Here is a 27,000-nt window from a genome sequence, read left to right as displayed (position 1 = left end):
TTAGTTCTGCTAATAAAACTTGTTGGTGGTTCCATCCTGTGGGAATGCTGCATAGATTTCCATGGGAACCAGAAAACAAAATAAAAACTCTTCTAAATGCCAGTTAGGTCATAAACAGACCCGGCACCTGCATCATTCAGAAGCGCATATTCACTCCAATGAAGAGTCAGGAAAATCCTACTGCAGCCTGTCTACTTGTCTCTGCATGAAGTAATTCATTTGAAATCTTTCTGCTTTAGATTTATGAGTGTGGGAAATGTGCCAACAACATATTGTTAAATTAGATGTTTTTATTCTTCCAGCAGTAACTGACTCGATTGCTACCAAATTATATATTTCTATAGAAATGAAATACATTAGGACAACTATTAAATACAATTAACTGAAAATGTGGACAGCAATAATGGATTACTTCAATGCTGAACATCTCTCAATGCATTGACATCTCTTAAAGACAAAATTGATTTGTAAAAATGCACAAAAGAATGTTTTGCATTCTTGCTAATACCAACATTAGCAATTTCAGACCTAAATTCTGAAAAAAAATAGTATTATTAATTAATGAAATATTTAACATTAATTCTCTTAAAGTTCTGTTATGGTGTTTCATAAAGAATTATTTATGTTAATGCTTAAAGTTAATGACATAACCTATTTTTATATAACACATATAACCTCTTTTTTGCAATGGCCTTCATAAAATTATTTTTTTAAACATTTTTTTTCTTCATGTGTTTATGCCTTGCATTGTCTGCCCAAAGGATAATATGTTATGATAGGGTATCTGTCATAACACTCTGTAAATAAATAGCTTAAGGATAAAACTTGCCCTATCTTATTATTGGCATGGAAATACGGGAAGGACACAAGCTGACAAATCTGGACGTGGTCTGTCTTTTAATCCATTTAAAGATTTTCTCAGGCTTAACTGGAAAGTGCACTTGCTTGGCCTGAACTCAAATTCTCATGTGGGCAATTGGGACTGGTGTAGATATGGCTTCTTTGTCGGCATGGGCGAGTTGGGTTGAAGGCCCTGTTTCCATGCTGTATGACTCTATGACTCTATTACCTCTGTTACAATCTGGTATGTGGTTGTGCACCCATGTAGGAATATTATATCCACAAAAAAAAACCATCACACTGTAAAGGATAGAGCGGCACAGTGGCGCAGCTGGTAGAGCTACTGCCTCACCGCGCCAGAGACCAGGGTTCGATTCTGACCCCCGGGTGCTGTCTGTGTGGAGTTTGCTAGTTCACCCTGTGATCGTGTGGGTTTCCTCCCACATCTTAAAGACGTGCAGGTTTATAGGTTAATTGGCCTCTGCAAAGTGTATGGGGAGTGGCTGAGAAAGTGGGGAAACAACTAGTGTGAACAGGTGATGGATGAGTGGCGTGGACTCCGTGGGCCAAAGGGCTATTTCCAAGCTCGCTCTCTCAATCAATCAAAACAAGGTGCTTACGGTGGATATATAGTTTAACATATTTCAAAATGGCAGAAACTGACTTTTAATATAACCCACTTTATTGAGTTGCAATTAAGCACATTTTTTTGTCAAGTTTTGTTAATCTAATTTTTCTGCTTCTGCCCTTCAGGCCTATTCTGTCCATTGACAATGAAACGAGTTGAAACGATGGAATGGAAAGCAAGGGAGCATCGGGGCGTGCGTCAGGAACTGTTCCCGAATCCACAGCTGAAAACCATACACATTCCCACATCAGTGGAAAATGCACCATTTCTGCAGGTTTCCGCTCTATTTAACAATATCCTTCTAAAATCAGTACCTGCATGCACTACTTAATCCTAATAATTCATGAATGGAATTTGAAAAGATGGGGGGGGGGTTTCTGCTGCCAATAAACAGTTTACCAAATCGTCTTTTTCCAGTCATATAAGAATGGGTGGGGGAAGAGTATGTGTATTTGTACAAATGCCTTCAGATCAATCACACCATCCATCTTGTAGAAACAAGGAATTGAAGATGCTGGTTTACACAAAAAGACATAAAGTGCTGGAGTAACTCATCAGGTCAGGCAGCATCTCTGGAGAACATGGATAGGTGACATTTCTGGTCGGGACCCTTCATCCATCTTAATGAGTTCACCAACAAATAACTCCACTAAACCAGCAATCCATTCAATGCTCTGCCTGTGAAAATGCAAATCTTAAGCATTATTGATAAACAAAAAGGGCTTCAGGGTCTGTCCAAAGTGACATGATGTATTCAGTTATACTTTGGATAGTCTAAAACCTATACTATTCATTAATATCACACTACATTCTATTAAAATATGCAAGTAGATTTAAAACATAGTTAAAACACCCACAAATTTATCAGCTAAAGTATATGCTAACATTTTGTAATGAATTCTGTACAAAATAGCAGATCCTTTGAAAGTACAATAATAGTTCTAGTGAAATCACTATTTGTGCATATGTCAATATTGATAGCTTTGGTACAGTGGAATTACTTCATCCTGAATTAGTGACAGTGAAATTATAGACAGCACAGAGTCTAGCCTGATCCTTCAGAGTGGTGCAGAGGGAGTGTTACATTGAAGAGGGTGCAATCTTTCAGACATTATATCAAGGCCTCGTTTGCTGAGGTTAGGATACAAGATCATTTGACATTGCTCAAGGAATAGAAAACTGTATTGACAGAAATAATTCCTCAAAAACCACCTCAGAATAAATTAACTGGTCGTTTATCTCATAGTGTTTGTCGAGGCTGTGTACAAATTATACTTGTCAAATGTTAAATAGTTTCAACACTTCAACAGTTAGCCAATGGCTGTAAAGCTTTTGGGAACACATTGTGGATATAGATACAAACCTATAGTGTTCATTAATATCACAATACATTCTTTTAAAATGTGCTATAAGATTTTAAATTTGGTTAAATCACCAAGATAATTTATCAGCTAAAGTATCTGCTAACATATAAAATGATAAACCACATCTGCCTGGTTCAATATCTTAGGCACATAAAAACAACTACTGCTCAATGCTATTAGTCAAAAAAAAAATTAGGCAATACCATCAAGAGTATATTCACAGACACACTCAAATATTTACATATGTACTCTATGTGTGTGTGTATATATATATATATATATATATACACACACACAAACATATGTATGTGTGCGTGAACAGGTGAGTTGATGGCCCCAGCCTGCTGTCGGCCGGCGGTGAGGCAAGGATCAGCGGAGTCAATGGTTGCGTCTCGCAGGCCGGGGGAGGCAGCTAATCTTGATCTCATCGGGACTTCCGCGCAGATCGGCGGGTCGATTTTGCCGAACCAGGCTGTGACGCAACCAGTCAGGATATTCTCTACCCTACTCCTGTAAAATGTTTAATAGAGGCGCTTTAATTAAAATGCAATTCATTTTTATTTATTGAAGCTGACGAAGCTGTGAAGCTAAGTAACAAAATTTGTGGAACATATTGCCATGCAATGGAATTAATTCAGTGTTTTGCACTATCTAAGCAGTCTTTCACTTGCACTACCAATTTTAATTTGGCTCCCCCCGTGATGACCAAGCACCAGATATCAAGAGAAGGCCGATACTGTGTGTTACATTATCCACTAGTACTATTACAACTTCCTTCTCATTTTGTTTTTTCACCATGAAACACAAACCATCAGTCCAAAGGGTCCTGACCTGAAATGTTGCCTGTCCATTCCATCCACAGATCCTGCCTGACCCGCTGAATTCCTCCAGCATTTTGTGTTTGAGAATATGAGTTTGCAAGATGCTCTGTGATACACAGGAGTGTGGCATTGCTGAATATGCAGTCCGTCAGGTGAAATGATAAACCATATCTACCTGGTTCAATACCTTAGACAATTACTGCTCAATGCCATAAGTCTATTGGGGTTCTTCGAGATTTTTCTTTCAGACAATACCATCAAGAGCAGATTAATTGGTCATAAAAGTTTTCAAGAGTAAAGAGTGTTTAATGTCATGCAGCAGAAATAGAACCATGATATCCTTACTTGCTGCAGCTTTTCAGGGGCATTGATGCAACACAATAAATAAATAAATATGTAATAATCATTAATACCATACATTATCAGTATTACTGGGTAATCAGATCATAACAGTGCAAACTAAAGTACATAGTGCAATCTAAAACAAAATCCAAGTGAATGGTTGCTGAGGTATGGTTGTTAGGATTGTGCAGTGCGGTTCAAGTGTCTAATTGTTGCTGGGAAGATGCTGTACTTCAACATAGGGGTCACGGTTCTCAAATTCCTGTATCTTCCTGATACTGCTGTTCGTATAGCAGTAAGATGAGTGTGACCAGGGTGGTGTGGGTCCTTAATGACATTAGCTACCTTTTTGAGGCAGTGCTTCCAGTGGATTCCTTCGATGGTGGGAGGTCGATAACCGTGATGGACGGGGTAATGTCCACCAATTAATGCTACCTTCTTGGTTCTTGGGCATTTGAGTAACCAAACCAGGCTGTGATGCAACCAGTCAGTATGCTCTCTACTGTACACCTGTACAAGTTCGATCGAGGTTTCAATGACATCCCTGTTTATGGTATCCTGCTGGGAATTAAATAATTTTCATTTTATATGCTAATCACTGCACCTCAAGCAGCAATTTATTTATTTGATGTAACATACTTTTAGATGTACCCGAGACACAAATAAATCAGTCTGAAGAAGGGTCGCGACCTAAAACATCGTCTGTCCATTCTCTCCATAGATGTTGTCTGACCCACTGAGTTCCTCCAGCACTTTGGGTTTTGGTCAAGGTTCCAGCATCTGCATTTTCTTGTGTCTATAATTAAATGTTTTTCATTTTGTACAGTGGGGTAGCTGGTAGATCCGATTCCTCACAGCTGTCTGTGTGGGGTTTGCACGTTTAGATTTAGATTTAGAGATACAGCGCAGAAACAGGCCCTTCGGCCCACCGGGTCCGCACCGCCCAGCGATCCCCGCACATTAACACTATCCTGCACCCACTAGGGACAATTTTTACATTTGCCCAGCCAATTAACCTACAAACCTGTACGTCTTTGGAGTACACCCCTGTGACTGCATGGGTTTCCTCTGGGTGCTCTGGTATCCCCCCCACATCCCAACAGATGGGTTTGTAGGTTAATTGGCCTCTGTAAAATTGCCTCTAATGTGTAGGCAGTGGGATAACATAGAACTAGCATTGACAAGTAATCAAAGGTTGGCATAGACTCAGTGGGCCGAAGGGCCTATTTCCATGTTCTATCTCTAAATTCTATACTAAACTAAGCACATTCAGAGGGAAAGAATGGTAATTATGATATAAGGTCATCTTTACTTTTTTTAGTGGACAATGGAAGGTGTATTGATCCAACTGTATAGAATGTTAACAGGTATGAAAGATAAATTGTGTAACTTGGAGTAGGTACAACTATGCACACAGTCCTATGTAACCAAGATCAATATACAGACACACTGGAAGGGGTTAAGAAGTCACTATAATCATCAACATATTGCTATTTGTTTTCCAGCATCCAAGCTTGAAAACAGGACAGAAGCGATATCTATATAGTATTGCGAATATCTACAGCACCGATCCCATGCGCAGGCTGATGGAGAGGCAATACCTAAACATGCTGCAATATCATACAAAGCTTGGTAATGAATGAATATGTGACAATTAAGAAGCTTGCCTGATAATAATATTTTATTCAATCAATGTGTGCAACACAGGCTAAGCCAGCATTTAATAGTGCTCCCTAATTGCCCTTGAGAAGCAGGATTTACTCTTGTTGGATATCATCTTTGCACAGTGCCAGTATTACTTGCTGCTTGTCAACTGAGGCATGGATATTGTTCAGGAATTGCTGTATTTGGTATAGTTTAAGAGATACAGCCTGGAAACAGGCCCATCAATCTACCGAGTCTACACTGAAAACCCGTTCACACCCGTTCAATGTTATCCCACATTTTCATCCACTCCCTACACACTTGGGATAATTTTACAGGTGTCAATTAACCTCCAAACCTGCAAGTCTGTGGGATTGTGGACTCTCATTATTTGAGGGGTCAAGAATGGTGCTGAACATTGTGTGATCATCAGCAAACATTCCTACTTCTGACCTTATAACTAAAGGAAATTTACTGATGAAGCAGCTGAAGATAGTTTGGACTCGAACATTACCTTGAGGGTCTCCTGTGGAGATATCCTGTGGCTGAGATGATTGATCTCCAAGCACCACGGCCATCTTCCTTTGTGCTAGGTACGATTCTAACCAGCAGAGGGTATTCCACCTGATTCTCCTTGCCTCCAGGTTAGTTAGCCAGGGCTTCTTGATATCATACTTGACCGGATGATGCCTTGATGTGAACGGCGCAACTCTCATTTCTCACTTATTCACACATAAAGGATGCAAGATGGTGCTGGAAATGTGGCGATTCTTGTACACTGCCTCAGTTTAATTGACCATTTTATACTCCTGTACTGAAGTATGATTGTGCCTAATGTATAGTAAAATTATTACTGGACTGTATGCAAAAAATAATAATTTCACTATACCCAGGTACCTGTGACAATAAAGTACCATTGAACTTCACATCTGGAATTCTGCTCATTTGTCCATGTTTGGACCAAGACTGTAATGAGGTCAGGAACTAAGTGACTTTGACAGACCCCAAAATGAGCTTCTGTGATACAGTTGTGGTGAAGCAAGTGGTGTTTGACAGCACCTTCAATTATCACTTTGCTGAGGACTGAGAGAAGACTATAGGGGTAGTAATTGGCTGGGATGGATTTGGCCCACATCTTGTGGGCAGAACATACCTGGGCAATTTTCCTCATGGTCAAGTAGATGTCAGTGTTAGAGCTTTTATTCACAAAATGCTGGAGTAACTCAGCAGGTCAGGCAGCATCTCGGGAGAGAAAGAATGGGTGACGTTTCGGGTCGAGACCCTTCTTCAGACCCTTCTTCAGTGTTAGAGCTTTATGGTTATACTAGAAAAGAGGGCCCGTTGGGCCCGTCCCCACACCCCCCATTCTCTCCTCCCCCAGCCCCACCCTTACTCTCCAAGTGTGCCCGTTGGGGAGGGCCCGTTGGGCCCGTCCCCACACCCCCCATTCTCTCCTCCCCCAGCCCCACTCTTACTCTCCAAGATGTTTTGGTTTTTTTTCCTAATCAGATGTGCAGTACTTTGGTCAACGTGGGTTGTTTTTAAATGTGCTATACAAATAAAAGTGACTTGACTTGACTTGACTTGCAATAACAAAAAAGACTTCTTGGAAGCTTTTCGAAACAATGTAGCCGCCGTCACAAGCTGAAAACTAAATCCTTGCTGAAAACTAAATCCTTTTCTGTAAACTTTTGGAAACAAATGTAGCCCCTTGAAGAAAAGGGTTAGAAATGAAAATTTAAACTTTAATATCTCTCTAGCTTTAAAAAGGTAGCTTCAATTTGAACGAAAGTACTTACAATAGTTGCCCAGGTTAATGGTGAATACGGCGGTACAAAAATCGTAGCGCTTTGGTGTACCGTCTAGGAGGAGTAGGGTTTGTAAGTAATCTTCCGTACATACACATATACATACATACATACGGAATGTTGGACCGCAGAGTTTTAGTATTATATAGATATCAAAGTATGAAGAGAATAATTTTGAGATTTTTCTTTCACCCCCTTGGCCAAAGTATTTATTTAGTTGGTGTTTGTGTAAGCAGGTGTGATGAGTTTGAACAATAAAGATTACAGAAAGGAAGGAAATAGAAAGCAAGAAAGATTCCAGTTGATGGGAAGGGTGAAAGACCAAGGTTTACTTGAACTTAAATTAAATTCTGTTATGCTGTACATATGAATTCTCTGACATGTTAACCATTAAATCTTTCTACATCAGGCTGATTGGTTTGCTTTGGTTTATTATTGTCACGTGTAAAGAGATGTTGGCGTGCTATCCAGTCAAATCAAATCATACTGCACATTAGTACAATCAAGCCATACACAAATACAACAGGCCGGCGCAGTGGGGCATTGGTAGGTTTGCCAGAGACCCGGGTTCGATCCTGACTATGATGTTGTCTGTACGGAGTTTGCACATTCTACCTGTGACCACATGGATTTTCTCCCAGTATTCCTCCAACACTCCAAAGACATGCTGGTTTGTAGGTTAATTGACCTCTGTAAATTGTGAATTCTCCATGGTGTAGATAGTGCTAGTGTATGGGGTGAGGATTAGATGGCGAGGACTCGGTGGGCTGAAGGGCCTTTTCCCGCACTATATCTTTCGTCTAAAAGTCTAAATCTCTAAAGTGTAAAGTAAACAGAAAAAATACCAGTGATGAATATACAGCATTGTAGTATTACAGTTAACAGAGGAAAAGTCCAGCGTCTGTAAAGAGGTAGGTTGGAAGATCGTAATTACATCCTAGCTTAGGGGAGAACCATTTGAGCAGTCTGTTAACATTGAGAAAGAAGCTGTTCCTGCATTACTGTACTTAATTACCTATTACAATTTTGAATGGGAATGTTGTGTAGGAAAATAACTGCAAATACTGGTAAAAATCGAAGGTACCACAAAATGTTGGAGTAACTCAGCGGGTCAGGCAGCATCTCTGGAGAGAAGGAATGGGTGACATTTTGGGTCGAGACCCTTCTTCAGATTGATGTTGGTCTCGACCCGAAACGTCACCCATTCCTTCTCTCCAGAGATGCTGCCAGACCCGCTGAGTTACTCCACCTTTTTGTGATACCTTTGAATGGGAATGTAGTCAACTGTCAGAATTTTGGAAGAGCTTTTTAAGTACTTCATTGTGAAGTAACGAGGGAAAGTGTACAACTGAATCTTACTCTTTCTGTTGGTGTAGAAGCATTGTAACTTAGGAGTGGAGATATGAAGAATACAATTTGATGCCATTTTAGTAACATATACCCATTTAATATGATTGTTTTCTTTTCTCAGGGTATATAACCTCACATGAATCTCTGAAGTACTCCAATTATATCAGAAAACAATTCCAAAAAGAAACATTGAGGAAAAACAATAGCACGTCATCAATAGCTGGGAGCTCGGTGAAGGAGTCACTAACTTTACAACCTGGAAAACCAATTTCTCTCCCCACGCCAGTGGAAACCAGTCAGAGGTCGGTGCCTTTTACATTAGTTTCACTTCTCTTTTGTTGTTGTTCTTAAAATTGTTTATCTGGAATAATAGAAAATTACAGCACAGAACCGAAGGATGTTGCACACCTAAAAATGACCGGTTTTGAATATCTTATATCTTTGTCTTGTGTTCTGGATTTCATGTAAAGTCTTTCCGCTGACTGGATAGCACGCAACAAAAAGCTTTGCACTGTCCCTCGGTACACGTGACAATAAACTAACTAAACTAAATTAAAACCAGTCAATTGAAAGACAGAATATTGGAGAGTTTAGGCTTGCATGTGATATAAGAGTCACATCATCAAAACAATTAACAGTTGCAGGAGAGCTGAGCAGAGATAACAAGCAATGCAAGATGCAAGAATTTGAAATTGTTAAATATATAAAAGAGGCTGTTTAAAATTATTAATTAATTTAACACGTGCAAGGCTTTGGAGGCGGTGCAGAGGAGGTATAAGAATGCTGCCTGGATTAGAGGGTTTTAGCTCCAGGGAGAGGTTGGATAGACTTGGATTGTTTTCTCTGGATTGTTTTCTATCAATAGAAGTATATAAAATTATGAAGGGCATAGATAAGGTAGACAGTCAGAACCTTTTTTCCCAGGGTGGAAATGTCCAACACTGGAGGGCATAACTATAAGGTGAGAGGGGGAAAGTTTAATGGAAATAAGTTTTTTTTTTTATACAGAGCAGTGGACCCTGGAATGCTTTTCCAGTGCTGGTGGTGGAGGCAGATACAATCGTGGTGCTTAAGAGGCTTTTAGAAAGGCATATAAATTGCAGGGAATAGAGGCATATGGATCATGTACAGGCAGATGAAATCAATATAAATTGGCATCATGTTCGGAACCATCATTGTGAACTGTAGAGCCCGTTCCTGCACTGTAATGTTCTATGTTAAAGTAAAACACTTGACCAAAGTATATCAGAAATTTAGAGCAACATTCAATCAGCTTCATTTTACCGTATACTAAATTCGTTAAGTTCATACAAATAAAAATAGATTTTGACACAATATTCGGTAAGGTGAGACATAAGCAGTTATCACAAATGTAGAACTCGTGCATTAGGAGTAACATCAACTTGCTTTGAGACTTGATTAACAAATAGCAAATCAAATAGAATGAATGGGTCATTTTCAAGTTGGTGGCGGTAACTGCATGATCCATGCCAATGGTCTTAACTATTTACAATCTATATTACCCTCTTTGAGGAACCATATCTGCCTATACCAAGATAACTGGGGAAAGTAAGCCACGAGGACGAAAATAAACTACAACAAGAATCAGACAGGTTATGATAGTGTGATAGCGGAGGAATAATGTGAAGATTGTTATGAGAGCAGAGGTATTATTATGAAAAAATGTCAATATTTAAAAAAACCTAGGTGCACAAATTAACATACAAGTAATCAGATTGAAGGGTCCTAACATGAAATGTTAACTATCCATGTTCTCCAGAAATGCTGCCGGATCTGCTGTTATTCAGCACTCTGTGCCTTTTTTCTGCTTTTATTCCTGTCCTAGGGGCTCAGAGGAGTCTCATGCAATCAGTGGGAACCACCGACTTTTCAATAAGAGGTGCCAGGGTGGATGGTTTCTGAGGTGATACACTCCTTCCACCGTTCACACCAGGCTTCTGTGTTCCACTGCTGCAAAGATGAGGTTATCAGCACCATCCTGAATGTTCCTTCATTAGGAATTCCTAGGGCTCAGCGGGCATTGAGAACATTCAAATCTTTTATAGTTTTCCTGCTAATCATTTCTGTGATAGCAGTCAGAATAGTGTGTCTATTCCATGAATCTGGTATGCAGTTTGTGATACAGCTTACCCAGTCAAGGTATTGAGTACAATTATCGTCTTGATGCAAGGGGCTATTAGTTTTTTTCAATTCCCACTGGATTTGGAGGATTTTGCATTAACATCGGCAGTGAGATCTTGTTTTAGGTAGTCCAAATCTCTAAAGCACAGAGAGGGCATGGATTTCTGCTGCCCAGATTGCCACAAGTTTAATGCTTCCACAAGTTGAATGTCTTGATAGCAAGCCTTTCTCCTCAGTTTGCAAAGGCTTAACAGACACGAGGATGTCATTAAACAAATGTATGCAGATAAAACTTCCAAAGAATTTAAATTCAGAGGATTAATTTTGGATTGCTGCAACAAAACACAGCATAATGCTGTGGGGACTTGGGGACTTCCTTTGAGCTGTAGATTTCTATGCCTTTTTTAGGCTATCCTTATGGTTCCTATATATATATAACTGAAGTCAAATAACTTCAAGTAGTAATTGTAAAGATGATTTTTCAGAAAGGCATGACCTGCTGTGTAGCTTAAAGAAATGTTTTAAAGTTACAGGTTGCATTCTGGAGCCTTAACCATGGTTAAAGCAACTAAGTTCTGGTCAAAATGACATCCGTAACAGGTAAGTAGTCATTTAATGGAAACTTGTCTAAATTGTTAACATTATCTCAGCAGAAATTGATGCAATGCATGCTCGGTAGAAACAGAAATTTCCCTTGCATCTGCCACATGCAATGAAGCAATATGCTTTAATAAGAGCTGCACAATTGGCTGGCAGATCTAAACTACCGAGAAAAAAACAGCAGCACCACTGCTTATTGCACAAACCACAGGGACTGGTAAAATATCAGGCATCTTCTTGAAGCCAAGTATCCATTTTTTCTTCAACAATTAAGCTTCTAAAACCAAATTTCTGAAAACTATGATAGCAATGTTTTAAAACATAAAGTGCTAGAGTAACGCAGCAGGTCAGGCAACGTTTGTAGAGGGAATGGACACGATATTTGGGGTCAGGACTCTTCATCAGACTGATTGTAGTGGGGGGGGGGTTGAAAGCTGGAAAAGAGGTGGGGATGGGATAAAGCCTGGCAAGTGATAGCTGGATACAGGTGAAGAATTTTGTAAAAGTTGTCTTTACATAATTTGTATCCATTGTTCCACAAGCATTAATATTAGGCAAAAGGTTGGTCTGTTGAATTATTTCCTCCAAAAATATGTTAAAATGTTGTATTTCTATTTTGAACAGCCTACAACCATGTCTGTGTTGCTTCCCTTTCAGTACTAAAGGGAAAAATAGCTGCCTGCTGTTCCACAGATGTATCATTCCGTTGGACTTCTAATTGTAAGGGGAGCAATGGAGGAAGAGGAGTGGTCAAACAGGAACATATCTAATTTTTCCAAAAGTAATAAAAAGTGAATGGTATTTATTTCCAATCACTAGCAAAATTGTCAACTGATATTGATGTGTTTTAAAAGATTGTAAGACAACTCACAATTGTAATGATCTTAAAATTATAACATTTCCCTCCCCCCTCCCCAAAAGTTGGCCACCTACTGACCTGTCTCACTTCTCCCTCTTTCCTCTTTATAACGGCCATCTTCCCTTTCCACTCTCAGTCTTGATCCAAAATGTCTACAATACCCCCTCCTTCCACAGATGCTTCATGACCTACTGAGTTTACTTTAGTTTAGAGATGCAGCATGGAAACAGGCTCTTCAGCTCACGCCGACTATCGATCACCCGCTCACGAGTTCTACATTATCCCACGTTCGCACCCACTCCCTACACACCAAGGACAATTTACAGCAGCCAATTAACCTACAAACCTGCACGTCTTTGGGATGTGGGAGGAAACCAGAGCACACAGTGGAAACCCATGCAGGAACGGGAGATGGTAGGAACGGGGTGCTGATTGAGAATGATCAGCCATGATCACATTGAGTAGCGGTGCTGGCTCGAGGGGCCGAATGGCCTACTCCTGCACCTATTGTCTTGTCAGTCACAAGGAGAACATGCAAACTCTGCACAGACAGCACCCAAGGTCAAGATTGAACCTGGGTCTGTTGCTGTGAGGCGGTTGGTTGTTCAGCTCCAGATTCCAGCGTCCACACGTCTTTAGGAAAATTAGTTTATTTAATGCATGTTCCCTTCATTGGTCGTAGTTAACATCATTACCAATCACCATTTCGTCAAGTTCACAGCCCCTGTTTTTAATTCTTGTAATCTATTTATTCTTTTAAAGTGGTCTAAATATCATATCCTTACTATACGCAGCTTGAATGTATGTAACTGTTTTGCAAAATTTAAAACTGCAATATTTAATTAGTCATTACTACCCACTCTAAACTTTCTGCAAAAGAAGATGATGACAAATAATCAGATTCTACGTATCATGTCAGAATAACGATTCTATGGATCAAAGGATGAAAAACTTATGCAAGTTTCCAAGGTATTACCTCAGAGCTCTGCCACCATATTTTAATAGAAACAGCTGTTTTACGTAGCATTATTAGAACGCAAGTTTGAAGCTGATTAGAAATATTTAAGACTTTATGGTATTAAACAAGTGAATTGCAAGTTTCTAATCACTTATCCAACTAATTGTAAATCTAAGTATAGGTCAGATAGGCGTGATAAGTTGGAGTTAATTGAAGAACAATATTAGGTGTAACCAGTGGCGACGTTCATGTCTTGCAGCAGATTTTCCAAGTTTATAGATTTTAATAGTTATTTCACGATTTAAATGCAGTATCCATGTCTTAAAATATAAAATAAAGGTTTCTGTGCACAATGCTAATTCCATGCATACTATGCATTCCCGTTGTAATATTTGGATTTTGTATATTTTAAAGTTCTCCTTCTAAACAACCAATCTCTGCAACAGGCTTGCTTTCAGGAGCAATTTCAAAATACATTTTCTGTTGATGTTTGTTACTTAATCTCTTAGTGTTCTTGGTTATGATAATTTATCTGTCCCAGGACCAAGTACATTAAAAATACAGTTAATGCCTTCAGAGGAAGTTATCAATCAGCAAAAGCAAAATGAAAATATATACTTTAATATTTCCAGTCTACTCTACTCGTATTTTTTTAAACCAAAAGTCAGTAACTAGGATCATTTGGAATACAGGTAGTTCTGCTACAGTGCGATAGCTGTGTTCCCAAGAAACCTCATGTTATAGAAATTTTGTGTCAGTGAGGTGGGGGGTGGAAGTGGTTAGGCTAGAGATATTCAGGCTGACAATAAGAAAGTTCTCTCTCCCACATGATTTTAAAAGAATAAAAGTATTTTTAATAGCCACAAGCTTATTTTTGTTACTGCAAACGTAAAATAGTAAATGCTGTTACATTGCACACGTGTCAATAGAAGCCATTGCTGGACAATTTCAATGGCCACCCACAGTGAAACTGATCGACTGTTTTCTTAGAGACAATTGTGTCCGATTACCGCAGGAAGGTTACTTGGAAACACCGTAGACGTTTCCCCACACACTTGCAAGACACCTTTTTCTCTGGTCGATTCAAGGCGACTTTTAAGTGGTTCTCTAGTTATTTTACTTTAGTTTTGGAAATACAGCAGAGAAACACGCCCTTCGGCCCACCGAGCAATTCTACCGCTGTGCCATCGTGCCGCCCGTTCCTGATACAAATCGTGTTGAAACCAATTCACCTCACACAATACAAATTCCCTGATTCGCCAACCGTGTTATATCCATATATCAATTTGTGTTACAAAAATAAAGAAATAGCAGAACTACCTGTTTCTAAGTTCTAGTGTTAAAACTTTAAAGGTAACTTTGTCAAGAACCAGATCAATTTAGTTTAGATAAGTAGATTCAGTTACTTATACACTAATTTAAACAAATCTATAATTGAATTAGTTGAGTAGGAAAGAAAACTGCAGATGCTGGTTTAAATCGAAGGTAGACACAAAATGCTGGAGTAACTCAGCGGGTCAGGCAGCATCTCTGGAGAGAAGGAATGGGTGATGTTTCGGGTCTGATTAAAGACACAAAATGCTTCAGTCTGAAGGAGCCTAAACGTCACCCATTCCTTCTCTCTAGAGATGCTGCCTGACCCGCTGAGTTACTCCAGCATTTTGTGTCTATCATTGAATTAGTTGAACCAGAATCTAACACATGGATTAACCAGTTAATGAAGAAAAATCATAGAATATTGAAGTAGCAGCTGTCACAGAATGATTGAGAAATACACATGCATACAATTGCATTATTATTCATTTTCCTCAGCAAAACAGAAAACAGTTAACATTAAGGGCTTGAAAGAACATTTATTTGTGTTTGTGGATGGTGGACAAGCACTTTACATTGACCAGCAGGGTTTCAGAAAGCAGAAACAAACAAAAATGGCTAAGATTTTCATGCATATTAATTACATGATAAACTACACCATTACCGAAAGGAAATATTTACAGGATTGAAAACCCTCAGTAATTCAAGAATGTGGCACTTTCTTCAGCAAGAAGGTAAACTACTCTTATATCAGTCTGTGCAATAAAGTTCCTTTCATATTGCTGGAATAGCTAGTTTTGGTGGAAATTAAACTTACAATTCACATACATTATATATTTAAAGACATGTCTTGATCAAGATTGAAAAGGAGGATAGAAATTGTAAAGGAAAGAAGGAATGAAATTATAAAAAAACACGTGGCAAAAGTTTAGGATTTTTTGTATTCAATCCGTTCTACTTTTACATCATCACAGATCAGCTGATAAACATAAGTGACTACTGTGGATGCTTGAATGTCCATTAATACGAATGAAGGGATGATATTTCTGGAAGAGAGAGTATAAAACTAGTTAGTCTCTATACTTTTCCTCTGTGGCAAGCAATACACAAGTTATTAGTACCAAACCTCTCTGGAAACTAAAAATTAACCTTGTGTTGAACTTCACAAAGGCATTTGCCACTTTTGGTTGTTGTGACATACGAAAGAAGAAGAAGAAGCCTTTGTGAACTTCGCACATTATGAACAAATTCAATATTAAAAATATTCAACTTTGTATCATTAATGAATATGAATTCCAGGATTTAAATCGTTATTGAGCTCGTTTTTAAATGAACAGACATTATATTCAATTCTGTGCCCACAGATATTTATTGATTGATTGTAAACAGGCCCTAGGGCCCACCAAGTCCTCACCGACCACTGATCACCCGTTCACACTAGTTCTCTCATCCCATTTTTGCATTCACTCCCTACACACTAGGGGTAATTTGCAGCGGCCAATGAACCTCTAAACCCACATGTCTTTGGGATGTTTGAGGAAACAAGAGCACCCAGAGGAAACCCATGTGGTTACAGGGAGAATGTGCACATTCCTCAGACACCACAGGGTCGGGATTAAACCCGATTCCCTGGCATTGTGAGGCAACAGCTCTACCAGCTGTGCCACTGTGCCGCTCCTCGTTTTATTGGTTGTAACTTCTAAACTTTAAATGAATGCACTAATCCATCTCTTCCAATTCAAAGATGTACTAACAGATCCAGCAGACTTTGGTGTCAACTTATGAGTTTTTGAATCAGAGTTTCACTATTCCAGAGTGCAAAGTTCAGCAATACAAAAAAAAAGTATGTCTCAATGAATAGTATTCATTATCCATAAGGAACTGCAGACGCTGAGCAAAAGACACAAAGTGCTCGAGTAACTCAGCGAGTCTGGCAGCATCTCTGGAGAACATGCATAAACAATGTTTCAGGTTTATTAAAGAAGGGACCCTTCTTTAGACTTCTCCAATCTGAAGAAGGGTCCAGATCTGAAACGTCACCTGCGGTATTCATGATTGACCAAACTGTACTTTCCAAATTATATTGCGAAAGAGAACAGTGCCCTCATGTTTGTTTGGGGATAAAATGTGGAGGTAAAATTCATGACCTATATTGAAAATTGTCATAACAAAAATTATGGATGAAAATTAATTAGATGCATTTTTAGTTTAGTTTAGCAGACCTCCCAACATTTAATTTTACAAATTCAGAATTTTGATGTCCAAAATTCAGAATTTTACATCAAAATTCATAATATGGTGCGTAATGCAATTTTTCAGCAAAAAAAGTATGCACGCCAAATGCGCGTACGCATTGCGCTACATTCATGTGTGAAAAACGACTATTATTTCCAACAGTCTGTAGTTCTTGGACTACATGTACAATGTCAGGCCTATCATGAGTATATTCTACTATTTATAGAAAGGTTATTGAACAGAAATACTTTTTACAACAAAGTAAAAATTGTTTTATTTTGTTTTTTCTATTTGGCTTTTTCCTTACACATCCCAATTCTCTTGGTATTGAATAAAAGAACAATGGTCATGAAATGTATGACTAAGTTATGAAGAAAGAGTTTAATTTAAAACTGCACATACCTAATTTAATTGAAGACATACTTGCTCCAGTGGTCTTCAACAGCAAATCACAACGGTCCATGTCCCCCCCTACTCCCCTCCCCCCACTATCCTCCCCCACCCCCCTCCCCCCACCCCCTTCCCCCCACCCCCTTCCCCCCACCCCATCCCTCCTCCTCCCTCCTCCCACTCCCCTGCACCTCATCATCTCTCACCTCAGCACCTCATCATCCCTTCCCCCCCCCCCCCCCCCATTCACCCACCCCATCCCCTCTCAACATCAACATCATCACACTCCGCAGCGAGGCCAGACCAGCTATGAGAGGCGAGGCCAGGCCAGCGACGATGCCAGTGGCGTGGCCGGGCCAGCAGCGAGGCGAGGCCGAGATAGCGGCTAGGCCAGGCCGGCGGTGAGGCGAAGCCAGCGGCGAGGCCAGGCCCGAGGCGAGGCGAGTATAGGCCAGTGGCAGGGCGAGCGGCGGGGCATGTGTTTTGCGGAAAAATGTGAGGCGAAATCGGAATGGCGGAAATGAAATAAGAAAGCGGAAACTTTCCGCCAAATTCAGAAGGATTGGGAGGCCTGGTTTAGTGATATAGCACAGAAACAGGCCCTTTGGCCCACCATGTCTGCACCGACCAGCAATCCTCATACATTAACACTATCCTACACGAGGGACAATTTTCACATATATACCAAGCCAATTAACCTACAAACCTGTACATCTTGGGAGTGTGGGAGAAAACCGAAGTTCTTGGAGAAAACCCAGTCATGGGGAGAATGTACAAACTCTGTACAGACAGCACCCATAGCCAGGATCGAACCCAGGTCTCTGGTGCTGTAAGCGCTGTAACTCTACCGCTGCGCCGTGATTATTATTTTCCCCAAATAATTATTTTCACATTGCCATTATTTTATACTATATCTGAGTACTTACCCTTCCAGTGCATTGCCAGCACCTGTGGCTGAACCTGGGTTGATATAGAACTTGCTCTCCTGCTCAAAGGCCTCAAACTTGTGAGTGTGCCCAGATATTAGGATATCGACATCGAGCTGCCGTTGTAGCAGAGCCAGGCCGGTCATGTCACCCCATGGGATCACCTGGTGACCATGGATCAGTCCAATTTTGAATTGCCCCACTGTTACCACTTTCTGCTCGGGATAATTCAAATTCTGAAATTAAGACGCGAGTGGTTACATATTTAAAATAGCTTCGATAGATACAAAATGCTGCAATAACTCAGTGTATCAGGCAGCATCTCTGGAGAAAATGGATAGGTGACGTTTCAGGTCAGGACCCTTCTTCAGACAGATTTTAAAATCAACTTTACAGTTGTAGTTCTACAAGAACTGATCTTTCCAACTACAACACCACTGATTAACATGCAGAGATGCTGAGAATTTTACTCCTCCGCATCAACCCCTGTTACTAGTGAAGGATTCACTGCCATATTTCTTTGGTCAAAAACACATTTGGTGAACTACCGACAGAATTTTTTTTTTTCACAGACCAAGAATGAATGCCTCCAAGGTAAACTGGGGGCATGAGTAGAATGATTAATGGTACTTTGTTGTTACATGTACCTCAGTACAGCGAAATTCCTTTCTTGCATACAGTTCAGTAAAAATCTTACTATACATAGGCACAATCGTACTTCAGTAAAAGAGTGTAAGTATAGTAGATTATACCGAGACACTGAATTGATTTATCAATGTGATGCCTTAATCTTCCTTTTTAATGTAATTAATTGTTCAGAGATAATTAATTTCTACACAGCAAAAATCATAACCTTAAAAGAGTATCCCTTACCTCATCAAAGTCTCCTCTGACAATATGGACATCGCCAGCCAATGTTTTAAGATAATCATAGCTCTCTTTGGTGCAAAGATTGCCTGTGCACAAAATGTGCTGGATCTTACCCGGCACCAACAGCCTCTTGAACTTGGCTGGCAACGTATTACAGCGATGAGGAATGTGAAGGTCTCCCAGTACCAGCACCAACTGCGAGAAAAGCAGAAAATAAAAGTGCTAATAAACTTTTCCGCACATGCAAATTAACAAAAATACATGTCATATCTTATGATTTTATTTTATTGTAAAGTTTCATTTATCAGCAGTCAAATAGTTATAATGAACAGAATATATTGCTTCATGAATGTAATTCAGAATTTGTTAGAAACTAAAGAGTGAATAAGTCACACAGTGCTTACAAGGCTCCATTTGGCAAAGATTAAGGTCAAGTTTTTTCATACCCTCAATTTCGAGGATAACAGTAAAAATAGTTCGCCAGACACAAGTTCTTTGTTAACAAAAACATGCTTCGAAATGCATGTTTACAGATCACACAATATATCTTGCATACACTTGATTAAGAAACAGATTTTTGAAGCCAATACTTCAAGAGGGTGTCGCAGTGGCGTAGCTGATAGAGCTACTGCCTCACAATGCCAGACACTCGGGTTTGATCCTGACCACAGGCGCTGTCTGTCGAGTTTGCATGCTCTCCCTGTGACCACATGGGATTCCTCCCACCTCCCAGACATGCAGGGGTGTAGATTAATTAGCTGCTGTAAAATTGACCCTAGTGTGCAGGGAGTGGATGGAGAAAGTGGGATAACATAGAACTCTGCGAATGGCCGATCATTGATCATGTGGACTTGCTCTGCCAAAGGTAGTATAAGAAAATAACTGCAGATGCTGGTACAAATCGATTTATTCACAAAATGCTGGAGTAACTCAAGAAGGGTCTCGACCTGAAACGTCACCCATTCCTTCTCTCCCGAGATGCTGCCTGACCTGCTGAGTTACTCCAGCATTTTGTGAATAAATCAAATTGCTCTGCCAAAGGGCCTGTATCCATGCTGTATCCCTCAGCTAAATTATACTACTGCAGTTTACACTTCACATCAGCCACAGGCCAGGCCCAGGATTTTCTTTGTGAATAGTTTTGCATCACGCTTACTTTAATCAACTTGTGGATATCTAGTTAGTAGTTTTAAAGTTGTGTTTAAGCCATTTCCTCTCTTTCTGCTGACCAACACAAATTTGTTTCTAGTTTCAGCACTCCACAAAAGACCTTTGTCAGGATTTGTCCATCAGACAATTGCACCACATGAGCTGAATGTAATAGTCATCCTTTTACAGTGAGAACATTTATAGTTGCCAGGTCAGGCTCAAGAATTTCAGCATCAGGAATCTTGATTTGGCATCTAATCTCAAACGGCTGTGATAAGACTAGTTCAGTTTCTTACTATGACAAGTATTTGTCCAATTTTCATGGTTGACAAAGCAGGATTACCAAATAAAAAGGCAGCCCTTTTCTTACATTGTGCTCGGTTTTAGTTTGTCTGTAAATTAGTAACTCTCAGTTTAAAGGTGTTCAGAGTGTGTCAATGGCCAAGATAGCCAATTAATCATACTCATATTCTTTCTATATGGCTGTGTACGTTTTACCCTCTCTGCATACTGATCCAGGCAAAAATCTTTACCATGCCTTAAAATATGTTTCTAAACCAATGGAAATTTCAGTTACAGTTATGGAAATAAGGTGCTATCCATTTCCCAAATTAAGAACACCTGAAGACATGGGGAAACAGATGATAACAGTTGCTGAGACAACCGAGAAAGGTGCAACTATTATATTCACAAATTAAGAGGATACTCTCCTCACACAAACTCAAAACATGGTGACTCACAGACTTGAACCATATCATATCAAGTACATTGAGGGGGAAATAAAAAAGTATCAATGGAGAGAATTCAGACTGAGAAGGGTCTCAACCCGAAACGTCACCCATTTCTTCTAGCCAGAGATGTTGCCTGTCTTGGGGAAAACCCACATTGCTGTAGAGAGGTGCTGGACGTCTTAAAAAATATGAAGGTAGATCCTAGAGTAATGTGGAGAACTTGCAGGAACCCTGGCTTATATATACACATCATTGTTAGCTGCTGGTGATGTGCTAGAGGACTGGAGGTTGGGAAATCTTATGCCTTTATTTAAGAGGTGTAAAGAAAAACCTGAGAACTATAGACCAGTGAGGCTGACATCTGCAGTTGGCAAGATACTGAGGAATGGCAAGATACTGGCAAGGTTCTGAGGAATAATATATGTATACATTTGGAAAGATGGGTTGGTTAGAGACAGTCAGCACAGGTTTGAGTGGAAGATGGTGTCTCCTGAATTTGATTGAGGTTTTTTAACTAACCAAGGAGGTTGATGATGGTAGGGCGGTAGAGGTAGGCTATATGGACTTAAGCAAGGCCTTCAATTTACATGATAGATTACTCTGGAAGGTTCAAAAGGGATCCAGGAAGAGCTATCAAATTGGGTATAATTAGCTTAATGGTAGGAAGCAGAGGACGATGGTGGAAGATTGCTTTTTGGAATGGACTGTCTGAAGAAGGGTTCCGAACCCGATAGATCCCTGGAGGACATAGATCTCTGATCTATGGTCTCCAGGGATGTTGCCTGACACGCTGAGTTACTCCAGCACTATGTCCCCTTCTTTTTATAAACCAGCATCTGCAGTTCCTCATTTCTACCTGACATAGCCACTTGGTCTGTCCTGCCAGCACAAAATACAAATATTCTAGGAGACTTGGACATTCCATAGGCAGGTCAAACCACAGAATACATTCAGGTTAAATGATAACCCAAACAAAAATGATAACCTAAATTTTATGAAAACTCCAGTTTAGGATTAAAAAATGACAATTCAGATGCTTTTCTACCAATGGAACAGAAACACCAACCACAACACCTAAAACAGGCAATCAATTTGAAGAAGGGTCCTGACCCAAAACATAATCCATCCGTTTCATATAAAGATGCTGCCTGACCTGCCAAGTTACTCCAGCATTTTGTGTCCATCTTTGGTACAAACCAGCGTCTATAGTTCCTTGTTTCATTATGTAATAATGACAGTGTGTCTATCTTGTTATTACTTATCCATGTTCTCCAGGGATGCTGCCTGACCCACTGAGTCAATCCAGCACTTTGTTTCCTTCTTTGGAAATCAGCATCTGCAGTTCCTCGTCACTACCTGCAGTGACTAGTGGGGTGCCGCAAGGCTCAGTGCTGGGACCCCAGTTATTTACAATATATATTAACGATTTAGACTAGATGAAGGAATTAAATGTAACATCTCCAAGTTTGCGGATAGCACAAAGCTGGGTGGCAGTTTGAGCTGCGAGGAGGATGCTACGAGGCTGCAGGATGACTTGGATAGGTTGGGCAAGTGTTCAGATGCATGGCAGTTGCAGTATAAGGTGGATAAATGTGAGGTTATCCATTTTGGTGGCAAGATGAAGAAGGCAGATTATTATCTGAATGGTGTAAGAAGGAACTGCAGATGCTGGTTTAAACCGAAGATAGACACAAAAAACTGGAGTAACTCAGCGGGACAGGCAGCATCTCTGGAGAGAAGGAATGAATGGGTGACGTTTCGAGTCGAGACCCTTCTTCAGACTGGTTAGGGATAAGGCAAATGAGAGACATAGACGGTGAAGTGGAGAGATAAAGAACAATGAATGAAAGATATGCAAAAAAGTAACGATGATAAAGGAAACAAGCCATTGTAAGGTGTTTGTAGGGTGAAAATGAGAAGCTAGTGCGACTTGGGTGGGGGAGGGATAGAGAGAGAGGGAATGCCAGGGCTACCTGAAGTGAGAGAAATCAATATTCATACCACTGGGCTGTAAGCTGCCCAAGCGAAATATGAGATGCTGATCCTCCAATTTGCGTTTAGCCTCACTCTGACAATGGAGGAGACCAAGGACAGAAAGGTCGGGAAAGAGAATTAAAGTGTCCAGCAACCGGGAGATCAGGTTGGTTCACGCGTGCTGAGCGAAGGCGCTCCGTGAAACGATTGCCCAGTCTGTGTTTGGTCTCGCTGATGTACGAGTCCACATCTTGAAGAACAGTAGATGAGGTTGGAGGAGGTGCGAGTGAACCTCTGCCTAACCTGAAAGGACTGTCGGGGTCCCTGGACAGAGTCGAGGGAGGAGGTATAGCAACAGGTGTTGCATCTTCTGCGGTTGCAGGGGTAGGTACCTGGGGATGGGGTGGTTTAGGTGGGAAGGAATGAGTTAACCAGGGAGTTGCGGAAGGAACGGTTTCTGCGGAAGGCGGAAAGGGTTGGGAGATGGGGAAATGTGGTGAGTGATGGGATCCCGTTGGAGGTGGCGGAAATTTCGGAGGATTATGTGTTATATGCAAAGGCTGATGGGGTGGAAGGCAAGGACTAGGGGGACTCTTGTCTTTGTTGCGACTAGGGGGAGGGGGAGCAAGGGGTACTGAGGAGACACGAGTGAGGGCCTCATCTATGATGGGAGAGGGGAACCCCCGTTCCCTAAAGACTGAGGACATCTCAGATGTTCTAGTATGGAACACCTCATGTTGGGCGCAGATGCGGCGTAGATGGAGGAATTGGGAGTTGGGGATAGAGTCTTTGCAGGTGTGCATATCTTTAATTAATTGTTCTTTATCTCTCCACATCACCGTCTATATCTTTTGTTTCCCTTATCCCTAATATGTCTGAAGAAGGGACTCGACCCGAAACATTGCCCATTCCTTCTCTCCAGAGATGTGGCCTGTCCCGCTGAGTTACTCCAGCGTTTTGTGTCTATTATCAGAATGGTGTCAGATTAGGAAAAGGGGAGGTGCAACGAGACCTGGGTGTCCTTGTACATCAGTCACTGAAAGTAAGCACGCAGGTACAGCAGGCAGTGAAGAAAGTAAATGGCATATTGGCCTTCATAGCGAGAGGATTTGAGTATAGTAGCAATGAGGTCCTACTGCAGTTGTAAAGGGCCCTGAGACGGCACCTGGAGTATTGTGTGCAGTTCTCCTGATTTGAGGAAGGGCATTCTTGCTATTCAGGGAGTGCAGTATAGGTTCACCAGGTTAATTCCCAGGATGACAGGAATTCACTGATATATGATGAAAGAATGGATTCACTTGAATTTAGAAGGATAAGAGGAGAACATAGTGAGAAACATATAGAATTAATAAGGGATTGGACAGGCTAGATGCAGGAAAAATGTTCCCGATGTTGGGGGTGTCCAGAACCAGGGGGTCACAGCTTAAGAATAAGAGGTAGGCCATTTAGGACCGAGATGAGGAAAAACGTTTTCACCCAGAGTTGGGAATCTGTGGAATTCTCTGCCACAGAAGGCAGTGGAGGCCAATACACTGGATGTTTTCAAGAGAGAGTTGGATAGCTCTTCGCGCTAACAGAATCAAGGGATATGGGGAGAAAGCAGGAACGGGATACTGATTCTGGATGATCAGCCATAATCATATTGAATGGCGGTACTGGCTCAAAGGGCCGAATGGCCTACTCCTGCACCTACTTTCAAAGTCTCACCTGACATCATGGCCACTTAATCTGCCCTGTCTGCACAGAATACAAATGTTCCAGGATATTTAGGCATTCCATACATTGAAGAGGGTGTTCTGAACGATATTATAAAGCATAAACATTGGAGCAGACTCATTTAAAACAGACACAGACGATGTTTCTCGACGGTCTGTCCAAACAGCACAACTCCCTCCCTCCAGCTGATGGACATCACATGACCATCCTAAGCTCACTGGCACTGCAGGCCCCAGACAGTCACCAACCACCGCCCCCCGACCACTGAAACCTACTGCTCCGTCACCAGCTACACGTTAGACACTCTACGCACACCCGCTATCAAGCTGAGGGGACAAAGCGCAGGCGACAACCTGTCGGCCAACCGGCCGCCCATGGACTCACCATTTTCTCAGCGTCCAAACGAGAAGCAGCTCCTCAATGAAAAGACGCGGCAGCGAGCGCAGGCGCGGCCAATCCGGTCGCGGTTTAGGAGCGGGTGCCGACGGCGCTGCCACCAGGCCAAAGTTAGAACAGCTACCGTTTTGAATTATAAATTCAAAACACACTACACAATTCCAACAGTACTTCCAGAAACTCCAGATTCGTTGTGCACAAGTGGGGAACTGAATAAGCAGATACAAGAACTGCAGATGCTGTTTGCAGAAAAAGACACAAAGTGCATGAGTGACTCAGTGGAGCAGGCAGCATCTCTGGAGAAGTTGGATCGGTGACATTTCGGGTCGGGACCCTTCTTCAGACTCAATGATGAATTAGTAATTTGGTTAATTTTCTGAGGTAATGGACAATCAACACAATTCCTGGTCAATATATATATATTTCGCATTCTGTATTTTCCCCATTACTCTATCAATTTTACTTGAGTTTGAACTGATTGTATCTATGTAGGGTATATCTGATGTTTGGCAAGCATGAAAAACATAGCTTTTCACTGGACCTAAACAACTGTCTCCCATGATAGTCCACTCATCATTTGTTCAGTCAGAATCATTTTATTCTCTCATTGCTCAAATCAAAGCACAACGAAAGGAAGGAAAACTGCACAATTAATACTTTCCCAGCTGCGACACTTCCCTTTGATTTGGCTTTCTTCAAGTTTAGTTGTCCACAGTAGTCTCAGGATAATGGAGTGATTGGGAATTGGTAATGTCTATTGTGCAATTGTACCACTGACATGGACAATGTGACTGCAGTCTTTTCCTTCTCAGTTGGAGGAAAGGTTTTCCAGCAGGGCAAATATCACATTGGCAGTAGCTTTTATAGTGATTATAACCATGAATTTGGTTCCTTACAGAGAATTTTTGAAATAGATTGTCAGTTGCTTTCATCAATTTGAAATTGATGCCCGAGCTTCAAAATAGAAAAATGTCAAAGGTCATAAAAATTGCAATTGATTGATTTGGTGCACGGACTCGAGTAGCCACCATAAACATAGGCACATATAGTAGTGCAAACTTAGGGCAGCACAGTGGTGCAACTGTAGAGCCGCTACCTCACAACGTCAGAGACCTGGGTTTGATCCTGACCTTGGGTGCTGTCTATGTGGAGTTTGCACATTCTCCCTGTAACCGCATGGGTCTCCTCCAGGTACTCTGGTTTACTCCCATATTTCAAAGACTTGTGATTTTGCAGGATAATTGTCCTCTGTAAATTGCCCCCCAATTTGTAAGGAATAGAATAACATAGAATTAATGTGAACAGATGATTTTGGCGTTGTCTAGGTGGAATGAGGGCCTGTCTCCCTGCTGTATCTCTAAACTAAACCAAAAGCCAGATGCTGCATTATGAGAAAGATGATTGAACAAAGGCATAGAACATGGAAACATGCCCTTCTTGTCCATGCGGGCAAGTTGGCATATTGGGCAAGTCTTATTTACCTGTATTTGGCTCATTGCCCTCCAAACCCTTCCTCTGACTGAGATCTGAATAAAACAAGACAACGAACTGTAGGTAAATGGTTTGTACAGTTTGTGACTTTTTATAAGGTGTACGAAGAGACTGCATAGACACAAAACGCTGGAGTAACTCAGCGGAACAGGCAGCATCTCTGGAGAGAAGGAATGGGTGACATTTCAGGTCGAGACCCTTCTTCAGACTGAGAGTCAGGGGAGAGGGAGTCTAGAGATTTGGAGGGGAAGGGTAAAATGTGAAAATGACAGATCAAAGCAGACGAGAATCAATGAAATGTTCATTGTTTTGCTAAGGGGAAGGTGACAAGGAGGCATACAAACCAAAATTAATCAGAATTGTGAAACTAGTCAGAGAACTAGGGTGGGGAGGGACGGAGAGAGAGGGGAAGTAAGGATTACTTGAAGTTGAGAAAGTGAGACCTCAAGGTA

At 40.9% G+C, this 27,000-nt stretch overlaps 2 protein-coding genes across 3 annotated transcripts; one reads left to right on the top strand and one right to left on the bottom strand.

Moving 5' to 3' along the window:
* The first annotated feature begins 1,403 nt into the window (after positions 1 to 1,403).
* On the top strand, positions 1,404 to 14,118 carry fam216a (family with sequence similarity 216 member A). Its single transcript, XM_078421616.1, has 6 exons — positions 1,404 to 1,452; positions 1,594 to 1,742; positions 5,501 to 5,627; positions 8,919 to 9,099; positions 11,467 to 11,539; positions 12,197 to 14,118. Exons 2-5 carry the CDS (start codon positions 1,614 to 1,616, stop codon positions 11,525 to 11,527), a joined length of 498 nt encoding a protein of 165 aa, XP_078277742.1. The 5' UTR covers positions 1,404 to 1,452; positions 1,594 to 1,613; the 3' UTR covers positions 11,528 to 11,539; positions 12,197 to 14,118.
* Positions 14,119 to 14,184: 66 nt separating this feature from the next.
* vps29 (VPS29 retromer complex component) lies at positions 14,185 to 26,568 on the bottom strand. 2 transcript variants are annotated; one of them, XM_078421612.1, is made up of 4 exons: positions 26,539 to 26,568; positions 19,095 to 19,286; positions 18,222 to 18,457; positions 14,185 to 15,716 (listed from the first exon to the last, which is right to left on the bottom strand). In XM_078421612.1, the coding sequence occupies exons 1-4, from the start codon at positions 26,551 to 26,553 to the stop codon at positions 15,599 to 15,601; spliced, it is 561 nt and encodes a 186-aa protein (XP_078277738.1). In that variant the 5' UTR covers positions 26,554 to 26,568; the 3' UTR covers positions 14,185 to 15,598. The 2 variants fall into 2 exon arrangements, with proteins under 2 accessions (XP_078277738.1, XP_078277739.1); XM_078421613.1 differs by lacking the exon at positions 26,539 to 26,568 and adding an exon at positions 25,046 to 25,175.
* Positions 26,569 to 27,000: the final 432 nt, after the last annotated feature.

The sequence above is a fragment of the Rhinoraja longicauda genome, chromosome 25 (genome assembly GCF_053455715.1).
Source record: "Rhinoraja longicauda isolate Sanriku21f chromosome 25, sRhiLon1.1, whole genome shotgun sequence".
Classification (NCBI taxonomy): Eukaryota; Metazoa; Chordata; class Chondrichthyes; order Rajiformes; family Arhynchobatidae; genus Rhinoraja; species Rhinoraja longicauda.
Note: the sequence above shows the minus strand (reverse complement) of the source record. Positions and strands in the feature narration are given on the sequence as shown.